Here is a 16615-nt window from a genome sequence, read left to right on the forward strand (position 1 = left end):
TTGTTCATATTGTTGGTAATCTTATTGACTCCCAGGGCACTTCGCTTTATAGAGCCTGTAACGTCAACATTTTTATCAGCATTATGGTCTTGAATTTCGCTCAAAGCGTAAATACCTTCTACAGTAGTATCAGATGAGCTAGTCTAAAGTATCTTCTACAACGCTGGTTATTGTCCTCCTAGTACCTGCCGGTCGTTCTGTTTCTATGGGAATGAAAAAGTTGCGACGATGAGGTAAAAAAAAAACATCGATGAGTTAGAAGAATTGAGATGAGATGAGCAGTCCATGTTATGAGAGCAGAGCTATTCATTGAGGGGGCTAGAAAATATGTCAGATGAAGTATTGGCACTAGAGGCGATATATCCTGAACTTGTCAAGAGACATGTGGAAGACGGTAGCGTTTTATGGTTAACTGTTCCCGAGAGAGAACATGTATCTGTACAAGTCTCTGTAAGTAGTGAGTATCCTTCGTTAGCTGCACCCTCTTTAGTAGATGTGAAAGGTGCTGATAACGATTGTAGGAAGCAGTTAGAATCACTTTTGCATAGATGCTGGGAGGATGCAGGTGGTGAAGTCTGTCTGTATGAATTCATGGCAGAATCAACTAGTGTAGTACCGGAAAAAGAGGAAGATGATAATGATGTAAGGGAGGAAGTGTCGGTCCCACTTGTGAACCCATTTGAAGGTTGGAAGATTTCCGAACCCGTTTATGATAGAGGCTCTACATTTGTTGGATATGCCACCAGTACGGAGATTGAAGAAGAGGCATTAGAAAGACTAGATAGGCTGAAATGTGATTCTAAAATCCGTCGTGGGCAGCATGTAATGTGTGCGTGGAGGATGAAAAGACAGTTAAACGGCAGAGAGATTGTGTTCCAGGACTGCGACGATGACGGTGAAACTGCTAGTGGGGGTAGAATGTTAAATTTATTGGTCGCAATGGGAGTTTGGAATGTGATGGTGGTTGTAGTTAGATGGTTTAACGGAACACATATTGGCCCTGATAGATTTCGTCACATTAATTCTGTCGCTAGAGAAGCTGTTTTACAGCTGTGACTTTCGCCATATAGCATTTTATAGAGAAAACATTTATTGATCATTGGAGTACTCTCTCTTAGCATTTGGAGAACCCTTGAGCTGTGAAATACTTACACCTGACTTGACAACTTTCTTTTGAGGTTTCTTGATTTTAACTACTTTACGCTTATTACTTTTATTCCACTGAGATCCGTCCCTAACTGGCTTTGGAGGTTCGACTGGTTGATCGAAAGTCTGCCTCATGAATTTCATATTCATGACACGACTTGATAATTTACCATTGGATTCAGACATGATGATCTTTGGTGCTTTTCGTTATTCTTGGCGTTTTATTCTTTATAGTGTGTATTGCAAATTTTCAAGCGATGAGATGAGATGAGATGAGCTTTAACAAACTACATATTTTGTCAAGTAAGAAAGTAAGAGATGAAAGCTGATTTCAAGTTTCATAACCTTTTGGGGACTGTTTATCGACAAGGTGACTTAGTATTTACCCAGGATGGTTCTAATTTACTTTCACCTGTTGGTAATAGAGTGTCTGTATTTGATTTAGTTCACAACAAATCATTTACATTAGATTATGAGCACCGTAAAAATATTGCAACCATGGACTTAAACCGTCAAGGAACTCTACTGATTTCTGTTGATGAAGACGGGAGAGCCATTTTGGTAAACTTCAAATCCAGAACAGTTTTGCACCATTTTAATTTCCAAGATCATTGCTACAAAATTAAGTTTAGTCCTGATGGTAAATGGTTTGCGGTAGCAGTTGGTAGATTTTTGCAAATCTGGAGAACACCAAGTGTAACTGAAGACCGTCAATTTGCTCCCTTTGTTAGATATAGAGTGCATGCGGGCCATTTCCAAGACCTTTTATCACTGTCATGGTCATACGACGGTAGATTCATCCTTACCACATCAAAGGATTTGACTTCGAGACTATGGTCTGTTTACTCTGAGGATAAAGAATTGGCTTCTACTACATTTGCAGGCCACAGGGACTACGTTATGGGGGCATTCTTTAGTAATGATCAGGAAAAGATTTACACTTTGGGTAAAGACGGTGCATTGTTCCAATGGGAGTACACTTCAAAGGACGAAGAGGAGGATCCAGAAGAGGAACCAGATCTTTCGAAATACAGATGGAGAATCACTAACAAACATTTTTGTTTGAATGGACGTAATAAAGTTAAATGTGTGTCTTTCCATGCTGCCGCCAACCTTTTGATCATTGGATTCGATAATGGTGAGTTCAGAATTTATGAATTACCGCACTTTACACTCTTGCAACAGTTATCTATGGGTCAAAACCCAGTGGATACTGTCACCATCAATTCTACTGGTGAATGGCTAGCATTTGGTTCGCGTCAATTAGGCCAGTTATTAGTTTATGAATGGCAATCTGAATCCTACGTGCTTAAGCAGCAAGGTCATTTCGATTCTATGAACAGTTTGACCTATTCCCCAGACGGGTCTCGTGTGGTGACTGCATCAGATGACGGTAAGATAAAAGTTTGGGATGTGGTTTCAGGATTCTGTATCGTTACTTTGGAAGGTCATACAAGCTCTGTCACAGGTATACAATTCGCCAAAAGAGGCCAAGTTCTTTTCACATCTTCGCTTGATGGTACGGTTAGAGCTTGGGATCTGATCAGATATCGTAACTTTAGAGTTTTCACCAGTGTGGAAAGAATTCAATTCACTTGTGTGGCAGTTGACCCTTCGGGTGAAGTCGTCTGTGCAGGTTCTACCGACAGTTTTGACATTCACGTATGGTCTGTACAGACTGGTCAATTGGTGGATCAACTTGCCGGTCATGAAGGTCCAGTATCATGCTTATCCTTTAGTCGAGAGACGAGTACCCTAGCATCAGCATCATGGGACAGAACCATTAGGGTGTGGTCAATCTTCGGTAGATCTCAACAAGTGGAACCCATTGAAGTTTTCTCAGATGTCCTGGCTATTTCTACTAGACCCGATGGTGAACAGGTAGCTTGCTCCACTCTACATGGTCAAATTACCATTTTCGACATTACTGCAGCTAAACAAGTCGGTAATATCGATTGTAGAAAAGATATCATTTCAGGCAGACATTTAGAAGATAGATTTACCGCCAAAAATTCCCAAAGATCTAAATTTTTCACTACGATCAATTACAGTTTCGATGGATTAGCCATAGTTGCAGGTGGTAACAACAACTCTATCTGTCTTTACGATGTGGCCAACGAAGTGTTATTGAGAAGATTCGTGGTTTCTAAGAATATGACCTTAAACGGTACTTTAGAATTCCTAAACAGCAAACGACTCACTGAAGCAGGTTCATTGGATTTGATTGATGATGCAGGTGAGAACTCTGATTTGGAAGATCGTATTGATAACACTTTACCTGGTTCCAATAGAGGTGGTGATCTCTCCACCAGACGTGTAAGGCCCGAAGTACGAGTTACTTCAATTCAGTTCTCCCCAACCGCCACAGCATTTGCCGCTGCATCTACAGAAGGTCTACTGGTATATTCCATTGATGACACTTTGGTCTTCGATCCATTTGACTTAGATGTTGATGTAACTCCACAGACTACTTTGGAATCACTAAAGAAGAAATCTTATTTGGAATCATTAGTCATGGCCTTCAGATTGAACGAAGACTACTTAATTCAAAGGATCTATGAAGCAATTCCTGCTTCTCAAATCAACTTAGTGAGCAGCAGTTTACCAGTCGTATATGTTGGCAGAATTCTCAAATTTATCGCTGATTACGCTATGGAATCTCAACACATAGAATTCAATTTACTCTGGATAAAGGCTTTACTCTGTTCTCACGGTAGCTACATCAATTTGCACAAACAAGATTTTGCTTCAGCTATGAGGTCCATACAAAGATTCTTGGGTAGAATTGCCAAGGATGTAGTCGCTACCTCTAAGACTAATACCTACGCATACAGATTCCTGACATCTACACAGGGTAAGATTGACGGTGAAGACGACGAACAGGGACAAGATGGTGGTGATGCAAGTGAGGAAGAAGATGGATTAAACGGTCTAGATGAAGACGAAAAGATGACTGACCACGAAGATGAAGAAGAATGGCAAGGTTTTGAGGATAAGAAAAAGCAGTTGCCCCTACAAGATGATGGTGAATCAGACGATGAAGAAGATTTGATATAGAGCGTTGATACAGTAGTTTAGTATTCCTGCGATATAATTTGTATTTTTATAGTTCTTTTGATCTACGTGCATAGATAGATATCTCTAACCAGGTTAAAAGTTGTCGAGATTCTTCAACTCCGATGAGCCTAACAATAGCTAGTTTATGCAGTAAAAAAGGAACCATAGAAGATGGCCCTTGAAGAAGTTACGGTGATTTGTGAATTTGAAAAAGTCCTGAATGAATGTCCAGAGGGTTTTGAGCCATATCAATTGCTATTGACGCAGCTAGATCCAATTGTCAGAAGGTCATCTCAGGATGAGGAGTACCGTCAATGCTTAGCCAATGCAGAAGATATATGGCAGTCTTTGAGACGAGTTCTACAGAACTTGAAAGGCACTGATAATACACAGGATATACGGTCCATTTATTTGAGATGTTTAAGAGGATTATTTATATTGATGAGAAACCTTTCTGTGAGTAACCAAATGATTCCACAACAATTACGTTTGCATAAAGTGGCAGTAGAGGCTTTTGTAAAAGCTGTAATGAATTCAATATGTCATGATGAGATGGAAATTTCCTTATATGTGGCGGCTACTAGTTTTCTATATAACATTACCAAGACAGCCGTTGGTTTAGACAAGGAAACTTTCGAATCACTAGATCCTTTTCTAAAATACCCCCTTAACCATTTGAGTCAATCTGAACAAATATTATATCCATACATGATGTTCTTCCTCAATTTGACATATAATGATGAGTTTTTGTACCGCCTTCTAAGGCCAAAGGATCAAACAGATATTCTCTATGAATTACTGATGCGAGTGACATCTGTACAAGATCACAATGACGACCAGAATTACTGGGCTCACTTATCTAACAAAGATGAAATTGATTCATTGGATGCAATCTTAATGAAAATATTCATCAATATCGTCACTAGTGAATCGTTAGGCCCATATCTGCAAAATGCTAGAACCAGCGACCACAGAAAATTTTCAAGAATATCCAGGATCTCTCAGCTAATAGTCGCGAGCCGTGAAAACTGGGATAAATTTCAACTTACAGGTATTATGAGTTGGTGTTTTACACTCATGCGACAAACCGCCCAAGAAACAGAACAATATTTCCAACAGAAAATCGATGAAGAAGATAAAGCTGAACCGTTACATGAAACATTAAACATCTGTCTCGATGTTATCTCTCATTTATCAGCAAATGACCATGTTCAGCAATACATTTTGTCATACCAAGGTTTGGAAACACTAATATCATTACTTCGAATCCTACAACAAAACCTAATACGGATCAACTTTTACAAAGGCATCGATGGCTCCATCAAATCAATAAAAGCTACTGATTCCAAAAGCGATAAAATAGATGACAAGCAAATCCTGAGTCGAAGAATCGATCTTACAACCAACCAAATTCGTGCCAGTAATTTCCCAGGATCTAAATCATTTATCATTGAAATTCTGGCTTCCTTGGCCCACGAAAATGCTATGGTGAAGGATAAGGTAAGGGAATTACATGGATTGGAACTTGTTTTATCCAACTGTGTCATCGATGATAACGATCCATTCATCAAGGAAAGAAGCATCATATGCATTAAATTCTTGTTAAAAGAAAATGCAGCCAATCAAGACTTTGTGGCCCAACTAGAGGCTCAAAAATCTGTCCCAGACGAAACTTTGGCCGATGTTGGTTACGAAGTCAAAATTGGCACTGACGGTAAGATCCGTCTGCAATCAAAGAACTAATTTTGAAAACGTTGTATATATATTATAAGATCGTAGATACATACATGTGGATATAATATTAAACTAGATTATTCATCTAATTTACAATCCCATCTTTGCACTTTCCTCGTCAATGATGGATTCTATCAATTTCAGATCAGCTCTGTCGACCAACTTGATCTTCTTTTCCATTGTAGAAAGCTTTCTCAACTCATCAGGTAGAACATCTCTTTCAAAAGAGTAAGTACCGAAAGAGGACAATGCTTGATTAACAGCTTCTGCAAATTTTGCTGGGTGAGCGGTAGACAAAGAAACGTAGTGAATGGAGTTGTCCTTGTCTGCAGCGATCAATCTTTCAGCGGCAGTAACACCAACAGCGGTATGAGGATCCAAGATATAATGCTGAGGGTTTTGAGAAACCTCGTAAACCTTCTTGATGGTGGCAAGAGTCTCTTCATTGGAAACCCTGTCGGAAGCAAAATCCTTCAATGCACCTTCCACGATGACCTTTTCCACTTGGAATTTACCCTCGGTCTTTAGTTGTTGGAACCAGTCGTTGACAATTTGACCAGCCTTCAAAGAGTCACCGTCTGCCAAATATTCTAGAGCCAAGTACCACAGTAATCTTTCGAAGTTGGAAGACACCAGAATGTCCATGGCTGGGGAGTGGGTGGAAGCCACTTCGTCAGACCTTTCATAGACACCAGACTTCAAAAATCTGTCCAAGATGTCATTTTCATTTGTGGCAATAACCAATTTTTCCACTGGCAATCCCATCTTCTTAGCGAAATAACCGGCCAACATATCACCAAAGTTACCGCTGGGCACAACAAACTTCAATTTTTCAGCCTTACCACCAGTAGCTTGGAAATAAGCGTAGAAGTAGTAAGTCATTTGGGACAAAATTCTTGCCCAGTTGATGGAATTCACAGCACCAACGTTGTGTCTACTGTTGAATTCTTTGTCACCGAAGATAGCCTTCACGATGTCTTGACATTTGTCAAAAGTACCTTGCACAGACAAAGTTTGCACGTTCTTATCTGGCACGACAGTCATCTGTTCTTCTTGCAATGGAGAAATTCTACCAGTTGGATATAAGATGAAGACAGAAACATCCTTCTTACCTCTTAGACCATAGATAGAAGCTGAACCAGTATCACCAGAGGTAGCACCTACCACTGTGATCTTCTTTCTTTGCTCTGAAGGTAGATCCTTGTTGGTTCTCTCTAAGAAATATTCGAACAAATTACCTAGAAATTGTAATGCCACATCTTTGAAAGCGTAGGTTGGACCATGGAATAATTCTAAAACATGTAGATTCTCTTTGTCACCGGTAATATTCTTAGCTACTGGAGTCACATCAGATGAACGGAAGGTAGAGTATGATCTTGTAATTAGATCTTTCAAGTCAGCATCTGGGATTTCATCCTGAGGAATGTAAAGTCTCATGATTTCAAATTGCAAATCTTGGAATGAGAGCTTAGCCCATTTACCAAACAAAACGTCTTGAGACACCTGTGGAATTTCTGGGGGGACGAATAAACCACCATCACTAGCCAAACCTTGGATCACAACATCTTCGAAGGAATAAGTCTGCTTATCAGAGGACCTGGTGGATCTGTAAACTTGAGAAGGGGAAACCATGACTGCAGAAAGTAGTACAATCACTCAATAGAGATATGAAAAGGCGCTGAACCCAAACGATTTGAATATATGTGTAAATTTATAAGTTGTTAATATCATTACAAAGTGAAAATTTTGGTCATCGACATGACTAACTCTATAAGAGAGTGATCACGTGATATTTAATACAATAGTACTAGTGCGTAATAACAATAATAATAATAGATGGTTACACATTTCGTCCTAATCACATCCTACCATTGGATAGCAGTACTCCCAGACTTTCAAATAGCATCTGTTCGTTGTCCTTGTAAAATTGCGAACGTCTTACCGTATCTTCGTTGAAACCTTCATCGCCAGACAAAACTTTTAGAGCATTTGAAGAAGATGCAATGTACTCCTGCAGCACACCAACTGGGTTCTTCGATAGTTCGTTGAAAAACTGGTATTTCTTGGCGCTTGCGTTTAGTTGTAGCAGTAATGCAGCGTTACGGGCTTCCAGTTCTTGCAATTGGGGCTTCAAGTCGGCAGTCAATTTGTTGAAATCTGATAATAGCGATAATCCTTCCCTCTTGACTTCGTCCTCCTCCTTTGATTGCTGTGCAAAATTGGGTACTTCGACATCGAATACAAGCTCACCATAAGTGGAAGCCTTGTCAACGCGTACTGTGTAATCCACCTTGATGGATCTTATGGGAGAAACATGAGCATTTACCAATTTGAGCATTTCTGAAAGACGTAATGTGGTAGGTAAAGGTTCATCGCTGCCTGGTGCCGGCCTTTGGCGTATTAGTTTAGTCAAGCTAGGGTCTAGTTTGACTATAGTATTTTCACCGTTAGTGCTATCAGAGGAGGTACTAGTTGGAGCTCTTAAATTGTTCTCATCGTTGGTCAACAGACCATTAATTAAGATGTACTTGTACAACGAGTAAACCGCCTCATGTAGGGATCCTTGTGAAAGACCAATTACAGCAGCCAATTCAGGTGAGTATTCAAGAAGTTCACCTGTAACACCTTTCAATTGAATGGTAAGGGTGCATTCGATATTTTCAGAACCATTCCTCTTGATATCGAGCCCATCAAAGTCAACAGGATTTATGGGGTCAAAATGCCATTCAACTGCGTCCGTAATATCACTCTTTGGCTTTTCCTCTTGAACATTATTATCGTTAGGGTTACTTGGCATCTGCATCGGTAGTGAAAGTCCCACTAGCGAGTCGTTCCTTGTCCCATCCATGTCTACATCCTGGTCCTCAGCCTTAGGTCCATCCTCACCTTTAGAGTTCTCATCTTCGTCATCATCATCGTCTCTTGGTTTCTTAAAATCTACCGCTATAGCCTGTAAGAAGGAACTAAATTTTGGCCTTGCTGGGTCCTGCACTTCCTGTGTATCCAGTAATCTTCCTTCGATCCTCATTGTCCATGACGCGTTTTGAATATCATTGTTCTCATCTTGCCATGGTTGATTCTCTGCAATATTAGATACGAAGATTCTCAGATATTTCACATCGTTCTTATTATGTGAAGTGGTGATACCTGATTTAGAATTGTTCCATTGAGACACACTTTGTTGTAAATCAATACGTTTCCTTGCTAGAAAAACGTCCACTCTTTTCTCAGATTCCTTTAGCTGTTCATAAGATTTTAATTCAGGAACTAGGTCACTCAAATGGTTTGGGATATAAGTATCGGTTGGTTGTGTAGTAGGAGTTGGATTAGTCTGTTTACTGGCTGTTAAAGGTACTTTACCATTTTCACTTGCAACACCATTTGAACCAGCTGGAACTGGACCTCCCCCTTTCACATTCCTAACAGGAATTCTATTAGGCAATTGGGACATATTGCAAACTGCTTGAACTCCTAATGTCTATTGATTTTCACCTCTTTCTTGCTTGTTTACTATTATGCAAAGAATTGAAATTTTTCAACAAGAGTTGATTGTCAGAGACAAACTCATCTTTTGGAACCAAGATATTTGAGCCAAATTACGAAGGAAACACGAAAATTAAGGGCTCGTCGAGGCATCTAGGACCTGTTCACCATGTTTAAGCCCACATCCATTTGCCTGAGTGCCCTCTCGAAACGTACAAAGAGGGTTAAAGTACAGATTTTAAAAGATTTCCCCCAATTCCTGTTGTACAGAGGTGAAGTAGCACAAGTCAAACCATCATTGATGAGAAATTACTTGCATAATTACAATGGTGCTCGTTACATTTTACAAGATAATGATATCGATTTGGAGCTAATGAAATCTTTCGAGCAGAGACAAGAAGAGTTAAGATCCGCAAAGTCGGAATCTAAGACTAAAGAAGATGCTGTACATACTGCTGATACAACGCCAGACAAATCCTCCACACAATCTCCAGCACAAACAACTGCACCACAATCACAACAGCAGGAGCCCGAAAAGCCTAAGGGTGTATTAGAAAAAGATATCACAGTTAAAGACATTAAGATCCCCGGGTTGGACCTCTGAACAATTAATTTATACAAATTAAAAAGAATTCTAAGAAAGTCATGTAAATAATAACAAGATGCAATTTTTAAATTTTTAACTCGTTTTTTTTCTTCCCTCTACATCCTCACTTTTTGCTTATTCTTTGCACGTCTTTCTCTTCTGTCCCTCTTCTTTTGATCAAATTTCTCAGCATCACCAGATTGCTTCAACAGACGTCTTTGCTCCTTTTCAGCTTCGTGCTTCTTCTCTAATGCCATTTCTCTTTCCACTTGCTTCATGGTCTTAACGATTTTAGCCAATTCTTGTGAACGCAATTGTGAAGTCTTCTTTAACAAATCATTGGTGATGAAAACGTGTGGATTCTTTTGAACCAAATCCTTTGTAAAATTGTCATATACTGCAATAACTGAACCTATCACATCCTTTAGTGCTTTAAATTGAGCTTTATTAGATGGGATCGAAGTACGAATAACGGCACGAGGTAAGAGATTGGCATTCCATTTTTTTTCAGTCAATGGTTTTTCTGTAGGTAAATCGGTAAAACTGATACAGTGTAAGATCGAAGAAGCTTCTCTAAGAACTTGAAAGAAATTGGGTGCGTAATGTGAAATAAATTCATTCAATTGATTCATTTCTGACATGTAAACATATTCCACAGGTAACTTGGCGGATTCAGTGGTGCGTGTCAATGACAAGTAATAATTATCACGACGAACTTCATTCATTGATGATTTATGGACCACTGAGGTGACAAATTTAAAATTGTTTAAAATATCAGAGACATTAGCATTAGGTTTGGCAGTCTCATTAGCGACATAGATACCATTGGGCTTCACGACAATCTCACAATATTCATCCAGATCTTTAACAGTCATACTGGGGAAAAAAGTTCCTAGTAGTCTTTCCATCAACATGGCTGCAGGGTTACTACGTCCATACAGGTGGGCCCTAACACAAATACTTTCAACAGCCGAACGTCCAGTCGCAAAGGTGGTAAACCAAGTCTTTTGTTGTTCATCCAAATACTGCAGTTTAGATCCGTCCTTATTGGCAAATCCTACACGGGCAAATTGTTGATCGTTCTTAAAATAATCGTTCAATTGTGTGAACAACCCATCAGTCATTCGGGTATTATAATAAAGTCCTAGTTTGTAAAGTGCAAATACAATTGCAATCACAAGGATACCACCAATTTCAAAAGTCCAATTGTAACGCGATAGTCTTTGCAAAATAGTCATTTGTTTGAGTTCCTCATAGGGTGTAGAAACGTACTCGTCATTAAATGAATTGACGAGCTCACTAAGTTTAAGCACAGGTGCCAATAGACCGCTCATGTTGACTCAATGGATCCTTTGGAAACCTTTTCCTTCTTCCTTTTCCAATTTTAGGAAGTGGTTTAAAAAGAGGTCAAGTTGGTCGATTTTCAGTGCTCTTTATATGATGAAAAAAAAAAAAAGGTAGCATATATTGTACGATACAATGAGGGAAGATATATACACTTAAAATACACTTATCAAGATGCCAATGGCTTCAGAGTAATTCTATTTTACAATTATTTCTCATACTTCATTTCCTACGCTTGGTATCAGGTGCCTCTGCATCGTCCTGGGTTGCATTCTGCGACCGTATGACTTCTCTTATGTAGCTCTGCAGTTCTTCCTCAGGATTATCACCACTTAGGATTTCCTCCAGTCTCTGCCTTCTTGCCATAGATTCAGGATCGTCACTAGCTGGTTCAGATTCCATTGTGTAGCGTATATTGTCTTTAAACTGAGCCCACTGATCAGCGTCTATGCCAAGAGAGCCTTCATCTGCTGAGATACCACTCTTGATACGCAGGTACTGGATTAATTCTGGGAATTCTCCATCCTCTTCAGCCGATTGTAGAGCAGTTTTACCCTCTTCATTCTGCAGACTGATATCACCGCCCAGTTCTTCAAGGATCACTTTAGCAGTATGAGCATCTTCACAATGGTGCAATGGAGTATCACCGTCACTATCTTTAACATTAATGTTACCACCGTATTCTTGACACAGTTTACGCAATAGTTCTATGTGACCATATGCAGCTGCCGCATGCACTGGTGTGTATCCGTTGGGATCCTTGACGTTACCGTCCCTCTGATAATTTTCCTGTAATAATTTCTCTACAACAGAAGTTCTGCCGTCACTAGCAGCAATCCAAACGTTCATATTGGGGTTCTTCGCACTCTTCTTTTACTAGTAGTTGTCAACCTTCTTGGTTTAAGTTGACTTTGACTGAAAAATTTTGATATTGAACTGTTAACACCAACAGAGATCTATCGAAAAAAGACCCGATTTATGTCCGATCCCACTACGATTCCACCACCAGGTGAATTGCAGAAACCTAATCCTCCAAGTGATCCAAATTCCACGAAAGGTTTCCATTGGTGGAGACGTACGTTCCAATACAAGACAGGTATTGGCCTTACACCTAAGGAGAAGCAAAATTATGAGAATGACTACCATTTCGTTCTACAGAAGAAGCAATGCCAACAATGTTATGAATACAGAGATTGGATTCTGAAATATTCACCAACTGTAAGGTTTATGGCACAACAAATCTCTAAACTTAATGGTAATAGCGATGGCCAAGTTTTACCGTTTGACGAATCCAAAATAGTTTGTGATGCATGCCCTGAATGGAGAAGTGGTGGATTTCATCCTGAATTGGGAATCTTGTTGTGTCAAAACCGTATACGTGACAAATGGCACTTAGAAGATACACTGGCACACGAAATGGTTCACTATTTTGATAATTTGAAATGGCAAGTCGATTGGTTAAACTTAAAGCACCATGCATGCTCTGAAATTAGAGCATCCTCACTAAGTGGTGAATGCAGATTTTCAGCAGAGTTTCATAGAAGAGGATTTGGATTCGCTATCGCTAAGGGTCATCAAGATTGTGTCAAGAGAAGGGCTACGTTAAGCGTTATGGGTAATCCAAATTGCAAAGGTGAAAAGGAAGCCGAAAAAATCGTCAATGAAGTTTGGGATTCATGTTTTAACGACACTAGACCCTTTGACGAAATTTATAGATGAAAATTCATTCATTTTTTATGTTTATAAATCTAATATCTCATGTAAATAGCTTTTATTATTAGAACGTCAGGTACATGGTACATAAAACACTAGGACCCGTGCAAATACCAAGCCAAAAGAAAAGGTTACCTACGATGGGATTACGTTTAATTATTTTCGAATTACTCATTGCCACTAGCGGCAATTGACCCATTTGAAAAAAAAACAGGTAAAATCTCAACTTTCCGAAAAGGACGTACATTGACAATTCATGCACTATTGATGATAAAAGAAATGTCATCAAAGTGGCCTGGATCTTGTTCAATTGCAACGCACTCATAGAACTATGGTAGACGTGTCTTAGTAAAAACTTGTGGATAGGAACGTTCCAAATTCTACTAAATTCATCCCATGACACACAATTCCACCAATCACCATAAAAGTAACGATCACCAAATTTAGTCAGTTCTGCAATACAATTTAAAATTGCATCCCAAATCAAGTAAAATACCAGCAGGTACATGACGATGAATGATGGGATGTATTCAATAAGAATAAATCCCCATTGTTGGAGTCTTTCACCCGCTGACAACCAGGTCTTCTCACGTAAACTTAGAGCCTTTAAAGCTAATGGATACATGGAACTTTGAGCTAAAGCCATCATGACAAAGATAGTACCAAAGATAGCACAGATTTTTTCAAAAACGTAGCCCCATCTAACGATAGGAGTTCTTGGATATTCAATTTGGTATACCACCGTTGGATACATGGTATACATGAAGAAGTTTTTCAAATTAATATTATTAGGGAACACATCCTGCGGTGAACTCGATTGTGACTCAATTTCAGATTTACAGAAAGAACGACTACGTTCCAGCACAGTAATCACTTTAGGATCAGAAATTGAAGATTTTTTTTTCAATTGCTTTGTGGAAAAATTCAATTCATCTAGGATATTCCACATGTAACCATTATAGAATGCATACGAATGCATCTTCATCAATAGAACCAAAGAGTGTAAAAATAAAAAGATCTTGGCCAACCAATGTAATCCTAAAATATGTTCCGGCAAATATAGATAAAAGATCAAGTATGCAAATTCCAATGTACTTGTGATCACCATCCCAGTACTCGACCATTTAATCCATTTGCTCTTACAAGCTTTGTGGATAAAGAAAACCATGTAAATGTTCAAATACATGACCAAGTCGACAAATCCAACTGTAAAAATGTCGGTAGTCATGAATTTTAAGATAGCACTATCACGGAATGTACGTCCATGTTCATAGTAGTAATTGATACACATATTCATCGACATGAACGCTACCGTTAGCCAGAACAATACGTATAGTCCTGAAAAACTTGGAGTCAATTCGCAATTGTCAATAATAACATGATTATTAGTACCCTCTAATTTAACGGCTGTCTTTTTAGCTCTAATCTGTTTTTCCAATGTTGGACCTTCGAATCTAGTCTTCATAGGATCATTAATTGCACCATCAAGAATAGTAGGCCTATACTCAAAGGCAACATCACCAAAAAATGAATATCTCTTCTCAGGTCCATTCAGATTCGCATCATTGTAAAGACGCCTTAAACGTAGCTTAATATGCTCTTCGTCAGAGCCTTCAACACTGTCAGTCCCGGTAGCTATAATTGCCCCCTTATCAGGAGAGGCTCCCCTAGAAGCTCTTGAACCTTCTGGTAGTGATTTGACACCTTCATCGGCTGTTTTCTTCAGTTCATCCAGTGAGACCTCTTTAACAAGTTCTAATCCATCTTCACGTTCTTCCTCTTCTTCTTGTTCTAGTGCGATAGACTTACGCCTATTTCCACCTGAATTCAGCTTACGAATCCTGAGAAACCTCTCATCTTGCATCAAAGGCTTTGTCATTTTGCCTGAATAATCCCTGTAATAGTTTAACAAGGTAAAATAACCCGGGCAATCAATAGCTGATGCTACGGACAATATATGTATGTATATATATGTGTAGTTGAAAAAAGCCTCCTCGGCTCCTAATGGAGTTTTGTATTGAAATGTGATACTTTTTATACCTTAATAGTACGACGTTAATCTTGAAAATACCGTCCTTCATGATTCCTGATGACCATATACAACAATAGGAATTATATTAAATCCATTAGTATCCCATTATGGCTCACCGTGCCTTCAATGTAACATTAGGAATTGGCTCGCAGCTACCTATTATACGACTTTAAGTATAGCAGCGGTCGAATGAACATGTCGTGAGCGAGAAGAATAGGGTTTAATACAGTTGCACCAGTTATATTCGTATGGGAGGAGGACGACACGCAGAATCTGTGCGGTACTAAGGATAAGAATTTATGATAAAAGCATACTACAATTGAATATCAGAGTAACTAGGATCGAATCTATAGACTTTTGGAAACAGTTGCAGTTTCATACTACCTTGTTTCTCATCAATCGTATGCACCTTCAAAACTCCGAAAATGAAAAAAATCCTTAGTGAAAAAATTCATCTCATCGCGATGATTTAATTCTTTACATACAGAAGAAGAGAGGAACAAAGACAGGTAAAAAGAGGATCCATCTCTCCATTATGTCACGTCCTGAAGAGTTGGCACCACCAGAGGTGTTCTACAATGACAATGAATCCAATAAGTATACCACATCTACTCGTGTGCAGCATATACAGGCCAAGATGACATTGCGTGCATTAGAACTATTGAACATCCCACCCAACTCGTTTGTGTTAGATGTCGGCTGTGGTTCTGGTCTTAGTGGAGAGATTCTCACGGAAGAGTATGGTCACGTCTGGTGTGGATTAGATATTTCGCCTAGCATGTTGGCTACGGGATTAACAAGAGAGGTAGAAGGTGATTTAATGATGCAAGATATGGGTCAAGGTGTGCCGTTCCGTGCAGGTACATTCGATGCAGCTATCAGTATTAGTGCAATCCAGTGGCTTTGTTATGCAGATACCAAATACCATGAGCCTCAGAAACGACTGATGAGATTTTTCAACGGATTATTTGCCTCATTGAAAAAAGGTGGTAAGTTCGTTGCACAGTTCTATCCCAAGGATGATGATCATGTCGAACAAATTCAACATGCAGCCAAATTAGCAGGATTCAGTGGTGGTCTTGTCATTGATGATCCAGAGTCGAAGAAGAATAAGAAGTACTACCTCGTCCTAACGTCAGGCGCACCTAGTGTACAAGATCAACAGGTTAACTTAGAAGGTGTCACTATGGATGAACAGGAGAAGATCAGCAATGCAAGACGTAAGAAGAACGAAAGAGAGTCTACAAAGAACTACGTGATGAGAAAGAAGGAACTAATGAAACGTAGAGGTCGCCAAGTCACCCATGATTCCAAATTTACTGGTAGAAAGAGAAGGCCAAGATTTTAACGATTTAAAGATATCACTATGGGTTTACTTATATATATAAATATATACTGATAAAATAGGTTTATTCTTGTCATGTAGTACGTGCATGTTAATTTCAACATCAATTTGAAAAATTCATAGAACTACCCATGGCTAAGCTATCAGACTACCCAAGATACAAAATAAAAGATCC

The 16615-nt window shown here is 39.1% G+C and overlaps 12 protein-coding genes across 12 annotated transcripts; 6 read left to right on the plus strand and 6 right to left on the minus strand.

Moving 5' to 3' along the window:
* Positions 1-327: 327 nt before the first annotated feature.
* Positions 328-1056, plus strand: YIH1 (Yih1p; the record flags this gene model as incomplete). Its single annotated transcript, XM_002496758.1, has 1 exon — positions 328-1056. One exon carries the CDS (start codon positions 328-330, stop codon positions 1054-1056), a length of 729 nt encoding a protein of 242 aa, XP_002496803.1.
* A 33-nt stretch (positions 1057-1089) lies between these two features.
* On the minus strand, positions 1090-1332 carry ZYRO0D08536g (uncharacterized protein; the record flags this gene model as incomplete). Its single annotated transcript, XM_002496759.1, has 1 exon — positions 1090-1332. One exon carries the CDS (start codon positions 1330-1332, stop codon positions 1090-1092), a length of 243 nt encoding a protein of 80 aa, XP_002496804.1.
* Positions 1333-1464: 132 nt separating this feature from the next.
* On the plus strand, positions 1465-4203 carry PWP2 (snoRNA-binding rRNA-processing protein PWP2; the record flags this gene model as incomplete). Its single annotated transcript, XM_002496760.1, has 1 exon — positions 1465-4203. One exon carries the CDS (start codon positions 1465-1467, stop codon positions 4201-4203), a length of 2739 nt encoding a protein of 912 aa, XP_002496805.1.
* Positions 4204-4374: 171 nt separating this feature from the next.
* CTR86 (Ctr86p) lies at positions 4375-5946 on the plus strand (the record flags this gene model as incomplete). The annotated part of the gene is made up of 1 exon (XM_002496761.1): positions 4375-5946. The coding sequence occupies one exon, from the start codon at positions 4375-4377 to the stop codon at positions 5944-5946; it is 1572 nt and encodes a 523-aa protein (XP_002496806.1).
* An 81-nt stretch (positions 5947-6027) lies between these two features.
* Positions 6028-7569, minus strand: THR4 (threonine synthase THR4; the record flags this gene model as incomplete). The annotated part of the gene is made up of 1 exon (XM_002496762.1): positions 6028-7569. The coding sequence occupies one exon, from the start codon at positions 7567-7569 to the stop codon at positions 6028-6030; it is 1542 nt and encodes a 513-aa protein (XP_002496807.1).
* A 226-nt stretch (positions 7570-7795) lies between these two features.
* On the minus strand, positions 7796-9388 carry RSC6 (Rsc6p; the record flags this gene model as incomplete). Its single annotated transcript, XM_002496763.1, has 1 exon — positions 7796-9388. The coding sequence occupies one exon, from the start codon at positions 9386-9388 to the stop codon at positions 7796-7798; it is 1593 nt and encodes a 530-aa protein (XP_002496808.1).
* Positions 9389-9589: 201 nt separating this feature from the next.
* MRPL50 (mitochondrial 54S ribosomal protein bL9m MRPL50) lies at positions 9590-10024 on the plus strand (the record flags this gene model as incomplete). Its single annotated transcript, XM_002496764.1, has 1 exon — positions 9590-10024. One exon carries the CDS (start codon positions 9590-9592, stop codon positions 10022-10024), a length of 435 nt encoding a protein of 144 aa, XP_002496809.1.
* Positions 10025-10122: 98 nt separating this feature from the next.
* On the minus strand, positions 10123-11340 carry ZYRO0D08668g (uncharacterized protein; the record flags this gene model as incomplete). The annotated part of the gene is made up of 1 exon (XM_002496765.1): positions 10123-11340. One exon carries the CDS (start codon positions 11338-11340, stop codon positions 10123-10125), a length of 1218 nt encoding a protein of 405 aa, XP_002496810.1.
* Positions 11341-11572: 232 nt separating this feature from the next.
* ZYRO0D08690g (uncharacterized protein) lies at positions 11573-12199 on the minus strand (the record flags this gene model as incomplete). The annotated part of the gene is made up of 1 exon (XM_002496766.1): positions 11573-12199. One exon carries the CDS (start codon positions 12197-12199, stop codon positions 11573-11575), a length of 627 nt encoding a protein of 208 aa, XP_002496811.1.
* A 129-nt stretch (positions 12200-12328) lies between these two features.
* Positions 12329-13069, plus strand: ATP23 (putative metalloprotease; the record flags this gene model as incomplete). The annotated part of the gene is made up of 1 exon (XM_002496767.1): positions 12329-13069. The coding sequence occupies one exon, from the start codon at positions 12329-12331 to the stop codon at positions 13067-13069; it is 741 nt and encodes a 246-aa protein (XP_002496812.1).
* Positions 13070-13127: 58 nt separating this feature from the next.
* Positions 13128-14942, minus strand: ARE2 (sterol acyltransferase; the record flags this gene model as incomplete). The annotated part of the gene is made up of 1 exon (XM_002496768.1): positions 13128-14942. One exon carries the CDS (start codon positions 14940-14942, stop codon positions 13128-13130), a length of 1815 nt encoding a protein of 604 aa, XP_002496813.1.
* A 688-nt stretch (positions 14943-15630) lies between these two features.
* Positions 15631-16443, plus strand: BUD23 (18S rRNA (guanine1575-N7)-methyltransferase; the record flags this gene model as incomplete). Its single annotated transcript, XM_002496769.1, has 1 exon — positions 15631-16443. The coding sequence occupies one exon, from the start codon at positions 15631-15633 to the stop codon at positions 16441-16443; it is 813 nt and encodes a 270-aa protein (XP_002496814.1).
* Positions 16444-16615: the final 172 nt, after the last annotated feature.

Source organism: Zygosaccharomyces rouxii, assembly GCF_000026365.1.
Source record: "Zygosaccharomyces rouxii strain CBS732 chromosome D complete sequence".
Classification (NCBI taxonomy): domain Eukaryota; kingdom Fungi; phylum Ascomycota; class Saccharomycetes; order Saccharomycetales; family Saccharomycetaceae; genus Zygosaccharomyces; species Zygosaccharomyces rouxii.